The sequence below is a fragment of the Bufo bufo genome, chromosome 1 (assembly GCF_905171765.1).
Source record: "Bufo bufo chromosome 1, aBufBuf1.1, whole genome shotgun sequence".
Taxonomy (NCBI): domain Eukaryota; kingdom Metazoa; phylum Chordata; class Amphibia; order Anura; family Bufonidae; genus Bufo; species Bufo bufo.
In genome coordinates this window covers 370,333,479-370,351,312 of record NC_053389.1, presented here as the reverse complement: position 1 = coordinate 370,351,312, position 17,834 = coordinate 370,333,479, and the positions used below count along the sequence as shown (strand labels likewise).

Sequence of the window (17,834 nt, the reverse complement as noted above, 5' to 3'; positions counted from 1 at the left end):
CATTTGTACCTGGCCTCTGCTGTTGCAAAAAACCTCCCTCTGAGTCACTTCGAAGAGACTGGCCTGAAAGTGCTAAAAATGACCCCTCTTCCTCCTCCTCCTGGGCCACCTCCTCTTATATCATCGCCCTAAGTGTTTTCTCAAGGAGACATAGAAGTGGTATTGTAACGCTGTAGCCCTGGAGCCGTGCCCCCACCGGCAGCGAAAAATACCCAAGACTGAGCATTATCAATAAGCAGCGAGATGATGATCCCCACCCTCTGCTCCTCATCACCAGAGGAATGGGGAAGTAGGCAAAAATGGAGTTTGCAAGCCTCTCTAAAGCGAACAAAATTCTCACTACCCCCGGAGAACGTATCCGGAAGCGAGATCTTAGGCTCGGAACAAACTCTATGAACGCCAGCAGAACCGGTCACCTGAAACTGAGACACAGTTTTACGGAGATCTGCTACATCCAGCGAAAGACCTTGCATGCGGTCAATCAAGGCTCAAACCGGATCCATGCTTAAGATGGTTTAGGCGGTTTATAATGTCACGGGGGGAAATTGCAGATAGCTGGAACTTATACATAAACGACCAACTGGCTTGATCCCAAACTAAGGAGCATATAGGTTAGCCCTTTAAAACCCTAAGAGCTCTCCCTGACTGCTATGCACATGCAAGGGTCTCAATGGTAGACGATTGCATGCCCACGTACCTAAGACTGTGTGACACCTGAAAACCCTATAATAGTGAGAGGACACGACCACCGGCTCCCTGCGCTTAATACGGACGAAGTCATGGTCACCTTGAATCAAGCCAGCAAGGAAACACAATAAAGGAAAACACTTATCTGAGCAAACAGCAGCAGCAGCCTCCAGCAGTGAACACTTCATCCAGGAAGTAGTATAAACTGCAAAGTGAGGCAGTATGGGAGGGAATATAAAGGAAGATGATTAGTCTAAATAAGTGACACCTGGCAGAAGGAAAAGAGATGACAAAGTGAAACCAAAACAAAGAACGTCATACAAGGAGGTAGAGAAGAATGTCTGTCAGACCTTCTCACAGAACTGGCAGTGACAAAATGTGGATATGGAAATGACTTAAAATAACATAAAATACGTAAAAAAATAATAATCTTGATCTAAGAGGAGGAGGTCCATATGGAGTAGGAGGTTGAGGAGGCGATGGATGTGGCGGTGTAGGTGGAAGCAGCGGTGGCCTAGGAGGAGGAGGCAGCCAACACTGGTTTTTGCTTTTGATTTATATTTTATTTAATTATTTTTGTTCAAATTTGAATACACCCAAAACATTGGAAAATATAAAAATAAAACAAAGTGAAAGTGCGTTGGAGTATAACAATGGCTGGGTAAGGCCGGTATACATGTCTATTCTGCACAAGGTACGGACAAGTTCTATGGGATCCCTGCCTGGTTAATTTTAATGAACGTGAGCTTGTCCACATTGGCTGTGGACAGGCGGCTGCGCTTGTCTGTAATAACCCACTCCTGCCGTGCTAAACAAATGCTCAGACAATACACTGGCTGCAGGGCAGGCCAGCACCTCCAAGGTGTAAAGGGCAAGCTCAGGCCATGTGCCCAATTTGGAGACCCAGAAGTTGAAGAGGGCAGACCCATCATTCAGTACGTGTAGGCGTGTGCACACATTCTGCTCCACCATATTGCTAAAAATGCTGCTTCCTGCTAAGATGTTCCATATCAGCTGGTGGTGCTGGTTGTTGTGGCGTGCTGACAAAGCTTTTCCACATTTCGGCCATGCTAACCCTGCCTTCTGAGGTGCTGTTGGTGCCCCAGCTGCGTTTGCGACCTCTTCCTCCTCCTCTGCCTTCGCCTTGTGCTTCCACTGTGCCCCGGCTTTCAGGTGGGAATGCCATCAGCAACACTCCAGTGACGGAATTAAGGACGGTACGTTGTCCTTGTAATGGGGATCCAGCAGCGAGGCCACTCAGTAATCAGCACAAGTTAGAATGTGTCCAACTCGGTGGTCGTTGCAGAGACACTGCAGCATGTAGTTGCTAATCTGTCCTAGGCTGCCCAGAGGAAACGACAAGCTGTCCTCTGTAGGAGGTGTATCATCTGTGTCCTCTGTATCCCCCCAGCCACGCAACAGTGATGGCCATGAGCTGGTTTGGGTGCCACCCTGCTGTGAACACGGTTCCTCCTTCCTCCTCCATCTTCTCCTCCTCATCCTCCACCTCCTCATCTTCCAGAACTGTGCCCTGGCAGGACAATTGTGTACCTGGTGTATATGTTGGTGCATAAACCCACCCTCGGAGCCACTTGTAAATGACTGACCTGAAACCGTTGTAAATGATCCCTCTTCCTCCTCCTCCTGTGCCACATCCTCTTCCATCATTGCCCAAAGCGTTTTTTCAAGGAGGCATAGAAGTGGGATAGTAACGATGAGAATGGCGTCATCGGCACTGGTTATGTTGGTGGAGTACTCAAAACAGCGCAACAAGGCACACAGGTCTCGCATGAAGGCCCACTTATTGGTGGTGAAGTAGTGCTGTTCCGCAGAGTGACTTACCCATGCATGCTGCAGCTGAAACTCCACTATCGCCTGCTGCTGCTCGCACAGTCTGGCCAGCATATGCACGGTGGAGTTCCACCTTGCTGGCACGCCGCATATGAAGCGGTGATTGGGAAGGCCGAAGATACGCTGCAGCGCTGACAGGCGAGCAGCAGCAGGGTGAGAATGCCGAAAGCGCGCACAAACGGCGAGCACTTTCTGCAGCAGCTCTGACATATTGGGGTGATTTTTCAGGAATTTCTGCACCACCAAATTCAGCACATGCGCCAGGCAAGGGATGTGCGTCAAACCAGCGAGCTCCACATTAAGAGATGTCGCCCATTATCGCACACCACCAGGCCAGGCTTGAGGCTCACTGGCACCAACCACTCATCGGTCTGTTGTTCAAGGCCTGTCCACAGGTCTTGCGAGGTGTAGGGTTTGTCCCCCAAACAGATAAGTTTTAAAACTGCCTGGTGTCATTTACCCCTGGCTGTGCTGAAGTTGGTGGTGAAGGTGTTATGCTGACTGGATGAGGAGGCAGTAGAGGATGAAGAAGCGGAGTAATAGGAGGAAGCAACTGTCACAGCCAGCTCTCTGAGAAGGTCTGACAGACGTTCTTCTGTACCTCTTGCATGATGTTCTTTGTTTTGGTTTCACTTTCTCATCTCCTTTCCTTCTCCGAGCTGTCATCTATTTACACTGATTGCCTCCCTTTATATTCCCTCCCATACTGCCTCACTTTGCGGTTTATACTTCTTCCTGGATGAGTTGTTCACTGCTGGATGCTCCTTCTCCTGATTTCTCAGATAAATCTGTTTCCTTTATGTGTGTTTGCTGTTCCAGAGATTCAATTTCTGGGTTTTCTTCTCTCCGCTTCTGGTTTTCGCATGGACCCTGAGAAGGCCCGCGCTGTGGTTGATTGGGAGCTTCCTGAGAATCAGAAGGCGCTGATGCGGTTTTTGGGTTTTGCCAATTATTACAGAAAGTTCATTTTGAATTATTCCTCTGTTGTTAAGCCACTCACTGATATGACTAAAAAGGGGGTAGATTTTTCCTCCTGATCGGTAGATGCGCTTAAGGCCTTCTCTAGTATCAAAGAGAGTTTTTTGCTTCCGCTCCCATCTTGGTACAACCTGATGTCTCCCTATCTTTCATTGTTGAGGTGGACGCTTCTGAGGTGGTTGTGGGTGCAACCGTGTGCCTTTTTCTCAAGGAAACTCTCCTCCGCAGAGAGAAATTACGATGTGGGAGATAGGGATTTGTTGGCCATCAAATTAGCTTTTGAGGAATGGCGCCATTGGCTAGAGGGAGCCAGACACCCTATTACAGTGTTTACCGACCATAAGAATCTGGCCTACTTGGAATCAGCCAAGCGTCTGAACCCGAGACAGGCCAGATGGTCTTTATTCTTTTCTGAAGGGGTGGTCGTCTCTGTTCTTTATCCTGATTTGGAGGCAGAGATTCAGGCAGCCCAGGCAGAGGCTCCTGATCTTTGTCCTCCTGGGAGGTTGTTTGTGCCTCTCGCTTTACGACACAAGGTTTTTAAGGAGCACCACGATACTGTCCTTGCTGGGCACCCAGGGAGTAGAGCCACAGTGGATCTCATTGCTCGGAGACTCTGGTGGCCAGCTCTTCGTAAGACGGTTGAGGGTTTTTGTGGCAGCCTGCGAGACCTGCGCTCGTGCCAAAGTCCTTCATTCACAGCCATCGGGTTCTCTCCTCCCGTCCTTGGACGCATATGTCCATGGACTTCATTACGGACCTGCCTCATTCCTCGGGGAAGACTGTGATTCTGGTAGTAGTGGACCGTTTTATCAAAATGGCGCATTTTATTCCCTTTCCTGGGTTACCCAATGCTAAGACGCTGGCGCAAGCATTTGTTGATCACATTGTCAAATTGCATGGCATTCCTTCAGACATCGTTTCTGATAGGGGCACGCAATTTGTTTCCAGATTCTGGAAGGCCTTCTGTTCTCGCTTGGGGGTTCGGTTGTCGTTCTCTTCTGCTTTCACCCGCAGTCGAATGGCCAGACCGAACGCGTCAATATCTGCGCTGTTTTGTGGCAGAGAATCAGGAGGATTGGTGTTCTTTTTTGTCCCTTGCTGAGTTTGCTTTAAATAACCTTCGCCAGGAGTCCTCTGATAAGTCACCATTTTTTGGTGCATATGGGTTTCATCCGCAGTTTGGGACATTCTCTGGAGAGGGGTCTTCTGGTTTACCTGATGAGCAGAGATTTTCCTCGTCTTTGTCATTTATTTGGCAAAAGATTCAGGGTAATCTGAAGAGGATGAGTGAGAGATATAAGCGTGTGGCGGATAAAGGCGTGTGCCTGGTCCGGACCTGAATGTGGGTGATCTGGTGTGGTTGTCTACAAAGAATATCAAACTGAAGGTTCCCTCCTGGAAGTTGGGTCCTAAGTTTATTGGGCCTTACAAGATCTTGTCTGTCATCAATCCCGTTGCCTTCCCTCTTGATCTTCCTCAGACTTGGAAAATCCATAATGTTTTTTTCACAGGTCCCTATTAAAACCGTATGTCCAACCCACTGTACCCTCCTCTTTTCCTCCTCCTCTGATTGTTGTTGATGGTAATCTTGAATTTCAGGTCTCTAGGATTGTGGATTCTCGCATTATCCGCGGTTCTCTCCAGTACCTCGTTCATTGGGAAGGTTATGGTCCTGAGGAGAGGATGTGGGTCCCAGTGGCGGACACTAAGGCCACTCGTCTCATCAGGGCTTTCCATAGGTCCTATCCTGAGAAGGTGGGCTCTGAGTGTCCGGAGTCCACTCGTAGAGGGAGTGGTACTGTCACAGCCAGCTCTCTGAGAAGGTCTGACAGACATTCTTCTGTACCTCTTGCATGATGTTCTTTGTTTTGGTTTCACTTTCTCATCTCTTTTCCTTCTCCCAGCTGTCATCTATTTACACTGATTGCCTCCCTTTATATTCCCTCCCATGCTGCCTCACTTTGCCGTTTATACTTCTTCCTGGATGAGTTATTCACTGCTGGATGCTCCTTCTCCTGATTCCTCAGATAAGTCGGTTTCCTTTATTTGTGTTTCCTTGCTGGCTTGATTGTTGGTGACCCTGACTCCGTCCGTATTAAGTGCAGGGAACCGGTGGTCATGTCCCCTCACTATTATAGGGTTTTCAGGTGTCAGATAGTATAAGGTACGTGGACATGCAATCCTCTACCATAAAGATCTTTGCATGGGCTTAGCAGTCAGGGAGAGCTCTAGGGGTTTTATAGGGCTCACCCATGTGCTCCTTAGTTTAGGATCAAGCCAGTCGGATGTTTATTTATAAGTTCCAGCTTTCTGCAACACCATCCGTGACAGCAACAGGAGGTAAAGAGAAACGCCCTGCAATCCTCGGTGGTGGAAGGACATGCACCAAACTGCTATCCGCCTCGGGCCCAGCCGCCACAGCATTTACCCAGTGTGCTGTTAGGGAGATATAACGTCCCTGACCGTGCTTACTGGTCCACGTATCTGTAGTTTGGTGGACCTTGCCACAGATGGCGTTGCGCAGTGCACACCTGATTTTGTCACCCACTTGGTTGTGCAGGGAAGGTATGGCTCGCCTGGAAAAGTAGTGGTGGCTGGGAACGACGTACTGTGGGACAGCCACCGCCATAAGGCTTTTAAAACTCTGTCTCCACCAGACGGAATGACAGCATTTCAAAGGCCAGGAATTTTGAAATGCTGGCATTCAGGGCCAGGGATCGCGGGTAGGTAGGAAGAAAATTCCTCTTCCGCTTCAGTGTATGGGAGATAGACAGCTTCCATAGGACATTGTAGAGATGCTTGGTGACCCAGGTGGTGGCATTGCTGGCACATCCTCTGTTTGCGGGGTGGCAGGTGGCACTGTCACATAAGAGGGGGATGAAGATGCCAAGACTGCAGCAGAAGAGGAAGTAGGAGTAGCCAGAGACATTTCTTGGTTTTTGAGGTGTCTACTCCACTGCATCTCGTGCTTTGCACTTAGATGCCTGGTCATGCAGGTTGTGCTCAGGTTTAGAACATTTATGCCTCGCTTCAGGCTCTGATTCCACAGCGTGCAAACCCCTTGTGTCTTGTCGTCAGCACATCGTCTAAAGAACTGCCACACCAGGGAACTACTTGGAGTTGGCTTTGGTGTTCTCGGTCCCTTGGTGCGGTGGGCAGTAGCAGACGTACTGTCTACGGGACAGCCGCTCCGCTTTTGCACCCTGTTCCCTCTTTTGCTGTGCTGATGGCTCTGTGGGACCACCGCCTCTTCCTCCGAACTAGACAGGTCACTCGCATGACCTTGAATCCATGTGGGGTCAAGGACCTCATCGTCCTCCACATCATCTTCCACCCAGTCTACACCCCTGCCCTCCTTGTCAGTCCGCACACTGCAGAAAGCCATAGCAGTTGGCACCTGTGTTTCGTCATCATCCGAGACGTGCTGCGGTGGTCCTCCCATGTACTCATCCTGAAACATAAGTGGTTGGGCATCGGTGCACTCAATCTCTTCCACTTTTGGGGCAGGGCTATGTGGATGGCCATGGGAATCCCTGCTAGCAGAGTCATCAAAAAGCAGAAGAGACTGCTGCATGACTTGGGGCTCAGTCTGCTTGGCTGATTTGCAAGGGGGTGAGGTGAAAGACTGATGGCCATGGGCTGCAGTTGCCAACTCTGATCGTTCAGCAAGGGACTGGGTGGGAGACAATGTGAAGGAACTGGAGGCACTGTCAGCCACCCAATCTACTATTGCCTGTACTTTGTTCTGGCCTCACCATTCATAGGGCCGCATTAGGCCCGACCAAATACCGCTGAAGGTTCTTTCGCCTACTCACACCTGAGGAAGGTGTTTCACTTGTGTGTGTAGCTGGCACAGTTCGACCACATCCTCTCCCTGCAACAGGAGCTCCACCAACACCAGCAGCACCATGACCAGGGGCACGTCCCTTATTTGACCCTCTCCTCACTCTTTGCGTTCACCCATCAAACTTACAGATGGTTTATGTCAGGCCACAATGTAACCGCCAATAGTTAACAATTAAGTTCACTGACAGTAAGGCAGTGCCGGTGTCATAAAGACGAAAAATTTCTTGAGGTTACACAACAGTGTGATAGGCAAATTTTATACAATTACTTCACGGTCACAACATTTTTTAATTTGTCAACCAACAATCTAACAGCAGTATTAACTGGTTGTATTGAACTGTCACAAATGCAGCAAAGGCCCCAAATATAGTATCTAGGACAAAATGGGTGTTTTTTTAATACCAGAATATAACAGCAGTATTTAACGCTTGTATTGGACTGTCAGAAATGCAGCAAAGTCCTCAAATGCAGTGTCTTGCACAAAATGGGTGTTTTTTTTATACCAGAATATAACAGCAGTATTTAACGCATGTATTGGACTGTCAGAAATGCAGCAAAGGCCTCAAATGTAGTGTCTTGCACAAAATGGGTGTTTTTTAAAAACAGAATATACTGTATTTTTTGCCCCATAAGACGCACTTTTTCTCCCCCCAAAATGGGGGAAAAATGCCCCTGCGTCTTATGGGGCGAATGCTGGCAGTTTTACATCGCAAGCTGCGATGTACGAGCGAGCTGGGGAGGGACTGGGAGGAGGAGCTGGGGGCCGGCAATAGCGGCGGGGCGGTGCAGTCAGTGTACTACAGCCCCGCCGCTCCAGTATACTAATATAAAATGTCTTATTCAATTAATAGTTATTAAACATGCCCCCTCACTCCTAATAGTACCGTACATCCTAACCGCTTCAGTAGAATGCAGGCAGGCAGGCCGGGCGGGCGGCAGCATAACTCCCTTATGTCAATTGCCTGCACCGCCTACTTTATGAATGAAGCAGGTGGCGCAGGCAAGTGACGTCAGTGAGTGACACGTCGGCCGCCCGGCCTGCCTGCCTGCGTTGTACTGAAGCGGTTACGATGTACGGTACTATTAGAAGTTGGGGGGCATGTTTAATAACTATTAATTGAATAAGACATTTTATATTAGTATACTGGAGCGGCGGGGGGGGGGATCTGTGGATGACATTTTTATGGGGGATCTGTGGATGGCACAGTTATGGGCTGGGGGGTCTGTGGATGGCACTGTTATGGGCTGGGGGGGTCTGTGGATGGCACTGTTATGGGCTGGGGGGGTCTGTGGATGGCACATATATAACAGTGCCACCCACCGATCCCCCCTGTAACAGTGCCATTCACAGATCCCCCCTGTAACAGTGCCATCCACAGATCCCTCCTGTAACAGTTCCAGCCACAGATCCACCTGTAACAGTGCCAGCCACAGATCCCCCATAACAGTGTCCATAGCAGATCCCCCCCATAACAGTGTCCGTCATCCACAGATCCCCCCATAACAGTGTCTGTCATCCACAGATGCGTCTTGTGGGCCAGTGCGTCTTATAGGGCGAAAAATACGGTAACAGCGGTCTTTAATGCTTGTATTTGACTGTTACAAATGCAGCAAAGGCCCCAAATGTAGTATCTAGGACAGGGGTAGGCAACCTCCGGCACTCCAGCCGTTGAGAAACTACAACTTCCAGCATGCAAACTTGTTCTGCTCTTCTTAGAACTCACATCGAAATGAATGGGGCATGCTGGGAATTGTAGTTTCACAACAGCTGGAGTGCCGATGGTTGCTGATCCCTGATCTAGGACATAATGTGTTTTTTTTTAAAAACAGAATATAACAGCAGTATTTAACGCTTGTATTGGACTGTCAAAAATGCAGCAAAGGCCCCAAATATAGTATCTAGGACAAAATGGGTGTTTTATTGAAACCAGAATATAACAGCAGTATTTAACGCTTGTATTGGACTGTTAGAAATGCAGCAAAGGCCCCAAATGTAGTGACTTGCACAAAATGGGTGTTTTTTTAAAACCAAAATATAACAGCAGTATTTAGCGCTTGTATTGGCCATTCAGAAATGCAGCAAAGGCCCCAAATGTAGTGTCTTGCACAAAATGGGTGTTTTTTTAAAACCAGAATATAGAAGCAGTATTTAACGCTTGTATTGGACTGTGAGAAATGCAGCAAAGGCCCCAAATGTAGTGTCTTGCACAAACTGGGTGTTTTTTTAAAACCAGAATATAACAGCAGTATTTAACGCTTGTATTGGACTGTTACAAATGCAGCAAAAGCCCCAAATTTAGCGTCTTGCGCAAAATGGGTGTTTTTTTTAAACCAGAATATTACTGCAGTATTTAACGCTTGTATTGGACTGTTACAAATGCAGCAAAGGCCCCAAATGTAGTATCTAAGACAAAATGTTATTTTTTTTTAAACTAGAAAATAACTGTAGTATTTAATGCTTGTATTGGACTCACAAATGCAGCAAAGGCTGGAAATGTAATATCTTGCACAAAATGGGTGTTTTTTTAATACTAGAATATAGCAGCAGTATTTAACGATGGTATTGGACTGTCAAGAATGCAGCAAAGGCCGCAAATGTAGTGTCTTGAGAAGACGTCATCGGCGCAGGCGCACTGAGGGAGTGCTTAGGAGACGAGCCTCCTCATCTCAGAGCGCCTGCGCCGAACAGAGGCGCGCGATTTTTGAATTACTGACAGGGCCGGCCGGAGGAGGAGATCACGGCTGGCCCTGTCAATCAACAAGAGGAGGGGGCGGATTTCTGCAGCAGCTACCAGCAAGTAGACGCCCTACTTGCTGGTAGAGCCCTCATTTACATATTATAAAAGTTCGTTTTATAAAGAATCGGCCGCATGAAAGTAAGTAAGACTATTATATTCTCCTATATCGCACTATGAGGAATCTAACTATCCAAAAAAAAAAAAAAGAGTTTTGCGGGGTGACAGAAACCCTTTAACAGATTTTATTTTCACTATCACAAATGCAGTGCAGGGCGCAAATGTACTTTTTAGACAAAAAAATAATTTGCCCCCACAGAATCAAACAGATGGATTTACTTGGATTGTACTTTACAGAAAAAAATGTGAATATGTCATCTTCTGGGTCCCCGAACTCACAGACGGATTCCCTATATTATTTTCCCTTCCCCTGGTACATATGCAGTGCAGGTTCACTTAAAAAATGGGTATATGTTGCCCACTGAACTAAAAGAACAGGGTTAAATTATTGTCCCTGGCACATATGCAGTGCTGGTGCACTGATTTTGCACAAAATGGCCGCCGACGCCTACCTAACTAACAGACGGATAAAACTTATTTTTCTGTGCTCAGGGCAGGGTACAAAAATGTTGCACTGCACCCACAAAATAAAATTGCAGTAGATCGCAGAGTTAATAACAAGTTGTTATGTGATATCAGATAGATTCTTTCCTATTCTCTCCCTCACCGCAGCAGCATCCTATCCTTACAATAGTAAGAGCTGAGTGACGTGCGACGCTACATGACTCCAGCTTATATAGAGGCTGGGTCACATGCTGCACTGGCCAATCACAGCCATGCCATTAGTAGGCATGGCTGTGATGGCTTTGAAGGGCACAAGAGCTAAACGCTTGTTGATTGGCTGCTCTGCAGCCTTTCAAAAAGTGCTATTAAATCGCCGAACACCGAACTCGAACCCAAACTTTTACTGAAAAGTTTGGGTTCGGGTCCGGGGTCCAAATATCCTAAAGTTCGGTAAGAACCCAAACTTTACAGTTTGGGTTCGCTCAACCCTAATCAAACTATCAATATTTGGTGGAAGCTGGGGTATCGCATGACTTTATCGATATTGGGTGGAAGCTTGTAAATCTATCCTCTCTCTCTTTACAATTCGGGTTCGCTCAACTCTAGTCATTTGTATACTGGAAATAAAATAATCATATAATAATTTTTTTAGGTAAAAAACAAGCAGCAAATGATTAATAATAAGGAGAACCTTTCCCTAGTACAAGCTGTTGAAAATCTATTTAAAAATATTTATTTCTAACTGCTATCAATTTAACAGAAGCATATTTCCCCCTATTATCATCAATCAAGATTACGCAGCATTAACGGCAGCGGTGGCATATGAGATTACAAACTTCATTACTCCATATCCATATATTGTACATATACAACTTTTTTTCAGATTAGAGCCTGTGTGACAACTGTCACAGATCTGGGATGATCTCTACTCTGGAGAAAAGGGAATGGGGTCAAGTAGGGGACTCCCCTCAAAGATGTCCATACATCCTTTAAAAATTCCTTACATATTTTCAGTTAACATTTATTTTATTCCAATTTTGCCTACTTTTAATTTGGAATCCTTATTTAATATTTTACTTTAGTGTGTTTTATAGGGGTATTCCCATCTCTGGTTATTTATGGCCGAGATTCAAATTTCTATCTTATGCGGGGACCAGGATAGCTGGAGGTACAAGAACAGCAGGGCTGGCTGTGCTACACTGTGTCTGTAACTCCCATTCAGTTCTATGGGAGTTACAGGAACAGTGTAGCACATCCTACTTTCTCGTTTCTATAACTCTGGCCACCCTGGCTGCTGCATGGGCATTCAGATCTCTGCCATGGATGGCGGAGATGAAAATACCCCTTTTACTGAAAAGTAATTTTTACAGGCATTTCTGCTATGGATCTGTTTTTATTTCATTACATGTTGCTATTGGTAATAGATTGGCATTTTGAATCAGAACAGTGGTCAAATGCTTTTTTTTTTTATTAACTCAAACTCACATGCTAAATGCCTTTGGCCAAAGTTCTGGATTACAAGATATGATCATTGTAAAAAGCATTGCCCCATTAAGGTTTGCCACAACTGCTTTAAAACATATTCTATTGCCTTACTATAGAAACAGATAACTTTATATTAGTCTTTACACGTCAGCCTATTTTGTTGGGAGAAATGTATAATGCTACAGTTGCCAGAATTATTGTAACACAAAATGGATGCCATTTAATGATATGCATGTCTGTAAATTAAACTGATCAATCATTTACTTGTTCTTAATTTGTATTCTGCAGTTGAAAAATAAAGGCTCCCTTGATGGAACAAAACCAATGGCGATATGTTGTATGAGAATAAAACAATATGTGCCTCTTTCGATGCCCGTCTTTTGCCTACCAATGGTGCAGTGCTCCCCATTCCAGCCCTCTCTGCATTCGCATTTTCCATCTTTGCAAGTTCCATGTTCAGTGCAGCGAGGGTGGCAAACACGCTGGTCACATGCCACCCCAGTCCACCCTTCTTCGCAACGACATGCTCCACCAACACAGACACCATGAGTGCCACAGTCCACAGAGCATACCTCTGCAACAAACAAGAATGAAAAATAAAAATACTAATCTGGAGATAAATACTGACAAAAAGAAAAGCTTAAGAACACATCCCTTCCCCAGAGAACTAGCACCAAAAGTCAAAAACTGTGGCGCAAACTGCTGTTGTGCAAAATTTTGCTAAGTTTTGGGGTTTTAGGCATCATCTGCTACTTTTTATAGTAGCGAGCGGTGAGGGCTGGGGTAGGCGGTCTGTCACATGTATTATAATCTGCACCTGGAAACTGCCACAGATTATAGCAAAGATCTACACCAGCTTCTTTGCTGGTGTAGACCTCTGCTTTTTCACATGGACCTCCCCAGATGCCCCACAATTTTTAAGACGCATGCAGTACGTAACTGAGGAGCATCTAAACCAAACAGAGGAGAGATTAAGACTGACACATAAAATGCTGGTCTTCCTAAATGTCCCCATAGTCATTTCGCCTAATGTTTGTGATGCCATCATCAATACAGTACACATAATGAATGCAAATAAATTCATATACCACCTTATTATATTGAACATATTTCTACCTGCTCTGTGAAATAAAACAAATAGTAGTATGCATATAAATATAAACATATAAAAATATCAAAGCACTTTAGAGTGACCTAGGGTATATGTCCCATTTCTAGTCTATCTACCTTTATTATTTCATTCAGTTTTACTTTTCTTTTTTAACCAATTAGTTTGACTATGATTATGTGTTTTTGCTGTCAATCAACCCTATAAAGTAAGCAATGATTTAATGTTGACAGAAATAGTGTTGATTACTTAACACCACTGCTTGTCTCCAACCCAGAGGCTTAGTAATTATTAGTGTTTTGCTGAGTATGCCTTTTTATTAAAAAGTTACTTTTATTTATCTTAGATAGAAATTCAATAAAGGTCAGATAGTAGTGAATGATTCAGAGCACTGAGAGGAATATAACGGTCTGCTGAATATTGAGTCGAGGGTCTGCTGAATATTGCGGTCTCCTATCTAATACATTAGCCTAATAGAGCTTTCCCTAACAACCCTAGTCTTCAGGCGGGGAATAGCTAGCTGGCTGTGTGTCGGAGCACCCACCCTGAAAAGAGCGACCCCCAGCCTCAGGATACCTCGGACCTAAATTCAATTCCCACTGCCGGAGAATGACCAAATGCCAAACCTAGATATACTGCTTCCTGAGAAGACCTATGAATATAGGCAAAACACATTCAAGCTATCTAGGGCAATTTAATGAGCAGGATATAAGGGAATTTAATTTAGGTCCGAGGCATCCTGAGGCTGGGGGTCGCTCTTTTCAGGGCAGGTGCTCCGACACACATCCAGCTAGCTATTCCCTGCCCTCCTATTACATAGGAGACCGCAATATTCAGCAGACCCTCGCCTCATAAGAGTGATATCCGGGATCATTATATTCCTCTCAGTGCTCTGAATCATTCACTACTATCTGACCTTTATTGAATTTAAATCTAAGATAAATAAAAGTTACATTTTAATAAAAAGGCATAATAATTATAAAGTAAGCAGCCACATTAAAAACAGATTATACAGTGTACACAGTTATTCATAATGAAATCCAAATGCTAGTTTAAAGCTTTTTATCTCTTTGTCAGACTGTCGAAAATGAGACTAAAAATGATTGCAAATCGAAATAAACAAAAAAACTCATTGGTCGCCTATTGTGGTGGTAAAATACAATTACATGCTCACTGCCTGCTTTCTCGCTCACTGTTTCACCTCTCCTCTGCTATAAAATGATGATTGAGATTTGTCTTATGCATCATTCATTCAGTTCATTTATTCACGATTATACTACACATTTGATATGCTTTCAGATATTCTCAGAATTATGTTCACATTAATATTTAAAGGCTAGGTAAATGTTTTAATTTCAGATTGTACTGGTTTGTCGTTAGGCAGTCACATCCATATTAAGCATCAAGTGGCTTGAATTGTTTGACATACAGTCGTGGCCAAAAGTTTTGAGAATGACACAAATATTAGTTTTCACAAAGTTTGCTGCTAAACTGCTTTTAGATCTTTGTTTCAGTTGTTTCTGTGATGTAGTGAAATATAATTACACGCACTTCATAAGTTTCAAAGGCTTTTATCGACAATTACATGACATTTATGCAAAGAGTCAGTATTTGCAGTGTTGGCCCTTCTTTTTCAGGACCTCTGCAATTCGACTGGGCATGCTCTCAATCAACTTCTGGGCCAATTCCTGACTGATAGCAACCCATTCTTTCATAATCACTTCTTGGAGTTTGTCAGAATTTGTGGGTTTTTGTTTGTCCACCCGCCTCTTGAGGATTGACCACAAGTTCTCAATGGGATTAAGATCTGGGGAGTTTTCAGGCCATAGACCCAAAATGTCAACGTTTTGGCCCCCGAGCCACTTAGTTATCACTTTTGCCTTATGGCACGGTGCTCCATCGTGCTGGAAAATGCATTGTTCTTCACCAAACTGTTGTTGGATTGTTGGAAGAAGTTGCTGTTGGAGGGTGTTTTGGTACCATTCTTTATTCATGGCTGTGTTTTTGGGCAAAATTGTGAGTGAGCCTACTCCCTTGGATGAGAAGCAACCCCACACATGAATGGTCTCAGGATGCTTTACTGTTGGCATGACACAGGACTGATGGTAGCGCTCACCTTTTCTTCTCCGGACAAGCCTTTTTCCTGATGCCCCAAACAATCGGAAAGAGGCTTCATCTGAGAATATGACTTTGCCCCAGTCCTCAGCAGTCCATTCACCATATTTTCTGCAGAAGATCAATCTGTCCCTGATGTTTTTTTTGGAGAGAAGTGGCTTCTTTGCTGCCCTTCTTGATACCAGGCCATCTTCCAAAAGTCTTCGCCTCACTGTGCTCACACCTGCCTGCTGCCATTCCTGAGCAAGCGCTGCACTGGTGGCACTCCGATCCCGCAGCTGAATCCTCTTTAGGAGACAATCCTGGCGCTTGCTGGACTTTCTTGGATGCCCTGAAGCCTTCTTAACAAGAATTGAACCTTTTTCCTTGAAGTTCTTGATGATCCTATAAATTGTTGATTGAGGTGCAATCTTAGTAGCCACAATATCCTTGCCTGTGAAGCCATTTTTATGCAACACAATGATGGCTGCACGCGTTTCTTTGCAGGTCACCATGGTTAACAATGGAAGAACAATGATTTCAAGCATCACCCTCCTTTTAACAGGTCAAGACTGCCATTTTAACCCAATCAGCCTGACATAATGATCTCCAGCCTTGTGCTCGTCAACATTCTCACCTGAGTTAACAAGACGATTACTGAAATGATCTCAGCAGGTCCTTTAATGACAGCAATAAAATGCAGTGGAAAGGTCTTTTTGGGATTAAGGTAATTTTCATGGCAAAGAAGGACTATGCAATTCATCTGATCACTCTTCATAACATTCTGGAGTATATGCAAATTGCTATTATAAAAACTTAAGCAGCAACTTTTCCAATTTCCAATATTTATGTAATTCTCAAAACTTTTGGCCACGACTGTAGATATGAATGCTGGAAGCTTTCAAGGATATTCAATGCATGAAAGAATCACATGCAATGAAAAAAAAAGTTTGCAGCTAAATTTCTGAATGGATATTTCTGGATTCCAGCAGAAACTGCAACCTTTCTAGAGTAAAGAAGGTTTAGTTGTACTAATGCATTACAAAGGTATTTCTATCTGCAGGGAAGCTGCTTGGTTAGGATGTTTGCAGGTCAGCCTGCAGTAAGTTAAAAATCAGGTCTTATGACTTCTGCTAACTACACATACGACTGCATCAATGATCTATCACTCTAGTGCTTGAGCTTCTAAAGATTTTTAATTCCTAATAATTATTAAGTTAGTGACAATATTATCCTGCATTACAGTTAATGAAAAACTCCAGTTTATATTATAAAAAGGAACATAATTAGCAACCTGTGCCAAATTTATCTTATCACATGCATCACTTAGAGTTTAGTGCAATTTGCACCATTTTTGACGACGTGAAATCATTGGCATGCATCAAGCAGAGAAAACATCTAGAGAGATTGCAGAAACTACTAAAATTGGGATAAGAACTGTCCAATGCATTATTAAAAACTGGAAGGATAGTGGGGACCCATCGTATTAGAAGAAGAAATGTGGCGGGGAAAAAAATCCAGAATGATCGTAATTGGCGATCACTTAAACGTTTGGTGAAATCAAATTGAAGAAAAACAACTGTATAACTTAGGGCTATGTTTAATAGTGAAAGTAATAATTTCCACATGCACAATGCGAAGGGAACTCAAGGGATTGGGACTGAACAGCTGTGTAGCCATAAGAAAACCACTAATCAGTGAGACAAACCAGAAAAAAAAGGCTTCAATTTGCTAGGAAACATAAAGATTGGACTCTGGAGCAATGGAAGAAGGTCATTTGGTCTGATGAGTCCAGATTTACCCTGTTTCAGAGTAATGGGAGCATCAGGGTAAGAAAAGAGGCAGATGAAGTGATGCACCCATCATGCCTAGTGCCTACTGTTTAAGCCTGTGGGGGCAGTGCTATGATCTGGGGTTGCTGCAGTTGGTCAGGTCTAGGTTCAGCAACAGTATGTGCTCCAAGAATGAGGTCAGCTGACTACCTGAACATACTGAAGGACCAGGTTATGCCATCAATGGATTTTTTCTTCCCTGATGGCACGGGCATATTCCAAGATGACAATGCCAGGATTCTTCGGGCTCAATGCCAGGATTCTTCGGGCATATTCCAAGATGACAATGCCAGGATTCTTCGGGCTCAAAGAGTGGTTCAGGGAGCATGATACATCATTTTCACACATGGATTGGCCACCACAGAGTACAGACCTTAACCCCATTGAGAATCTTTGGGATGTGCTCGAAAAGGCTTTGCGCAGCAGTCAGACTCTACCATCATCAATGCAAGATCTTGGTTAAAAATTAATGCAACACTAGATGGAAATAAATCTTGTGACATTGCAGAAGCTTATCGAAACAATGCCACAGCGAATGCGTGCCATAATCAAAGCTAAAAGGTGGTCAAACGAAATATTAGAGTGTGTGACCTTTTCTTTTTGGTGCCGACTTTTTTTTTGGCAGTGTATTATGTATTATGCAGTGCATGA

General features: G+C 44.6%; 1 protein-coding gene across 1 annotated transcript in view; it reads right to left on the bottom strand.

The window, feature by feature from the left end:
• Positions 1-17,834, bottom strand: part of TENM2 (teneurin transmembrane protein 2) — a 3,383,593-nt gene that overhangs the window by 1,177,613 nt on the left and 2,188,146 nt on the right. The window contains exon 12 of the mRNA XM_040404927.1: positions 12,538-12,723. Coding sequence (XP_040260861.1) covers positions 12,538-12,723 — 186 coding nt within the window. The remainder of the gene's footprint in view (positions 1-12,537; positions 12,724-17,834) is intronic.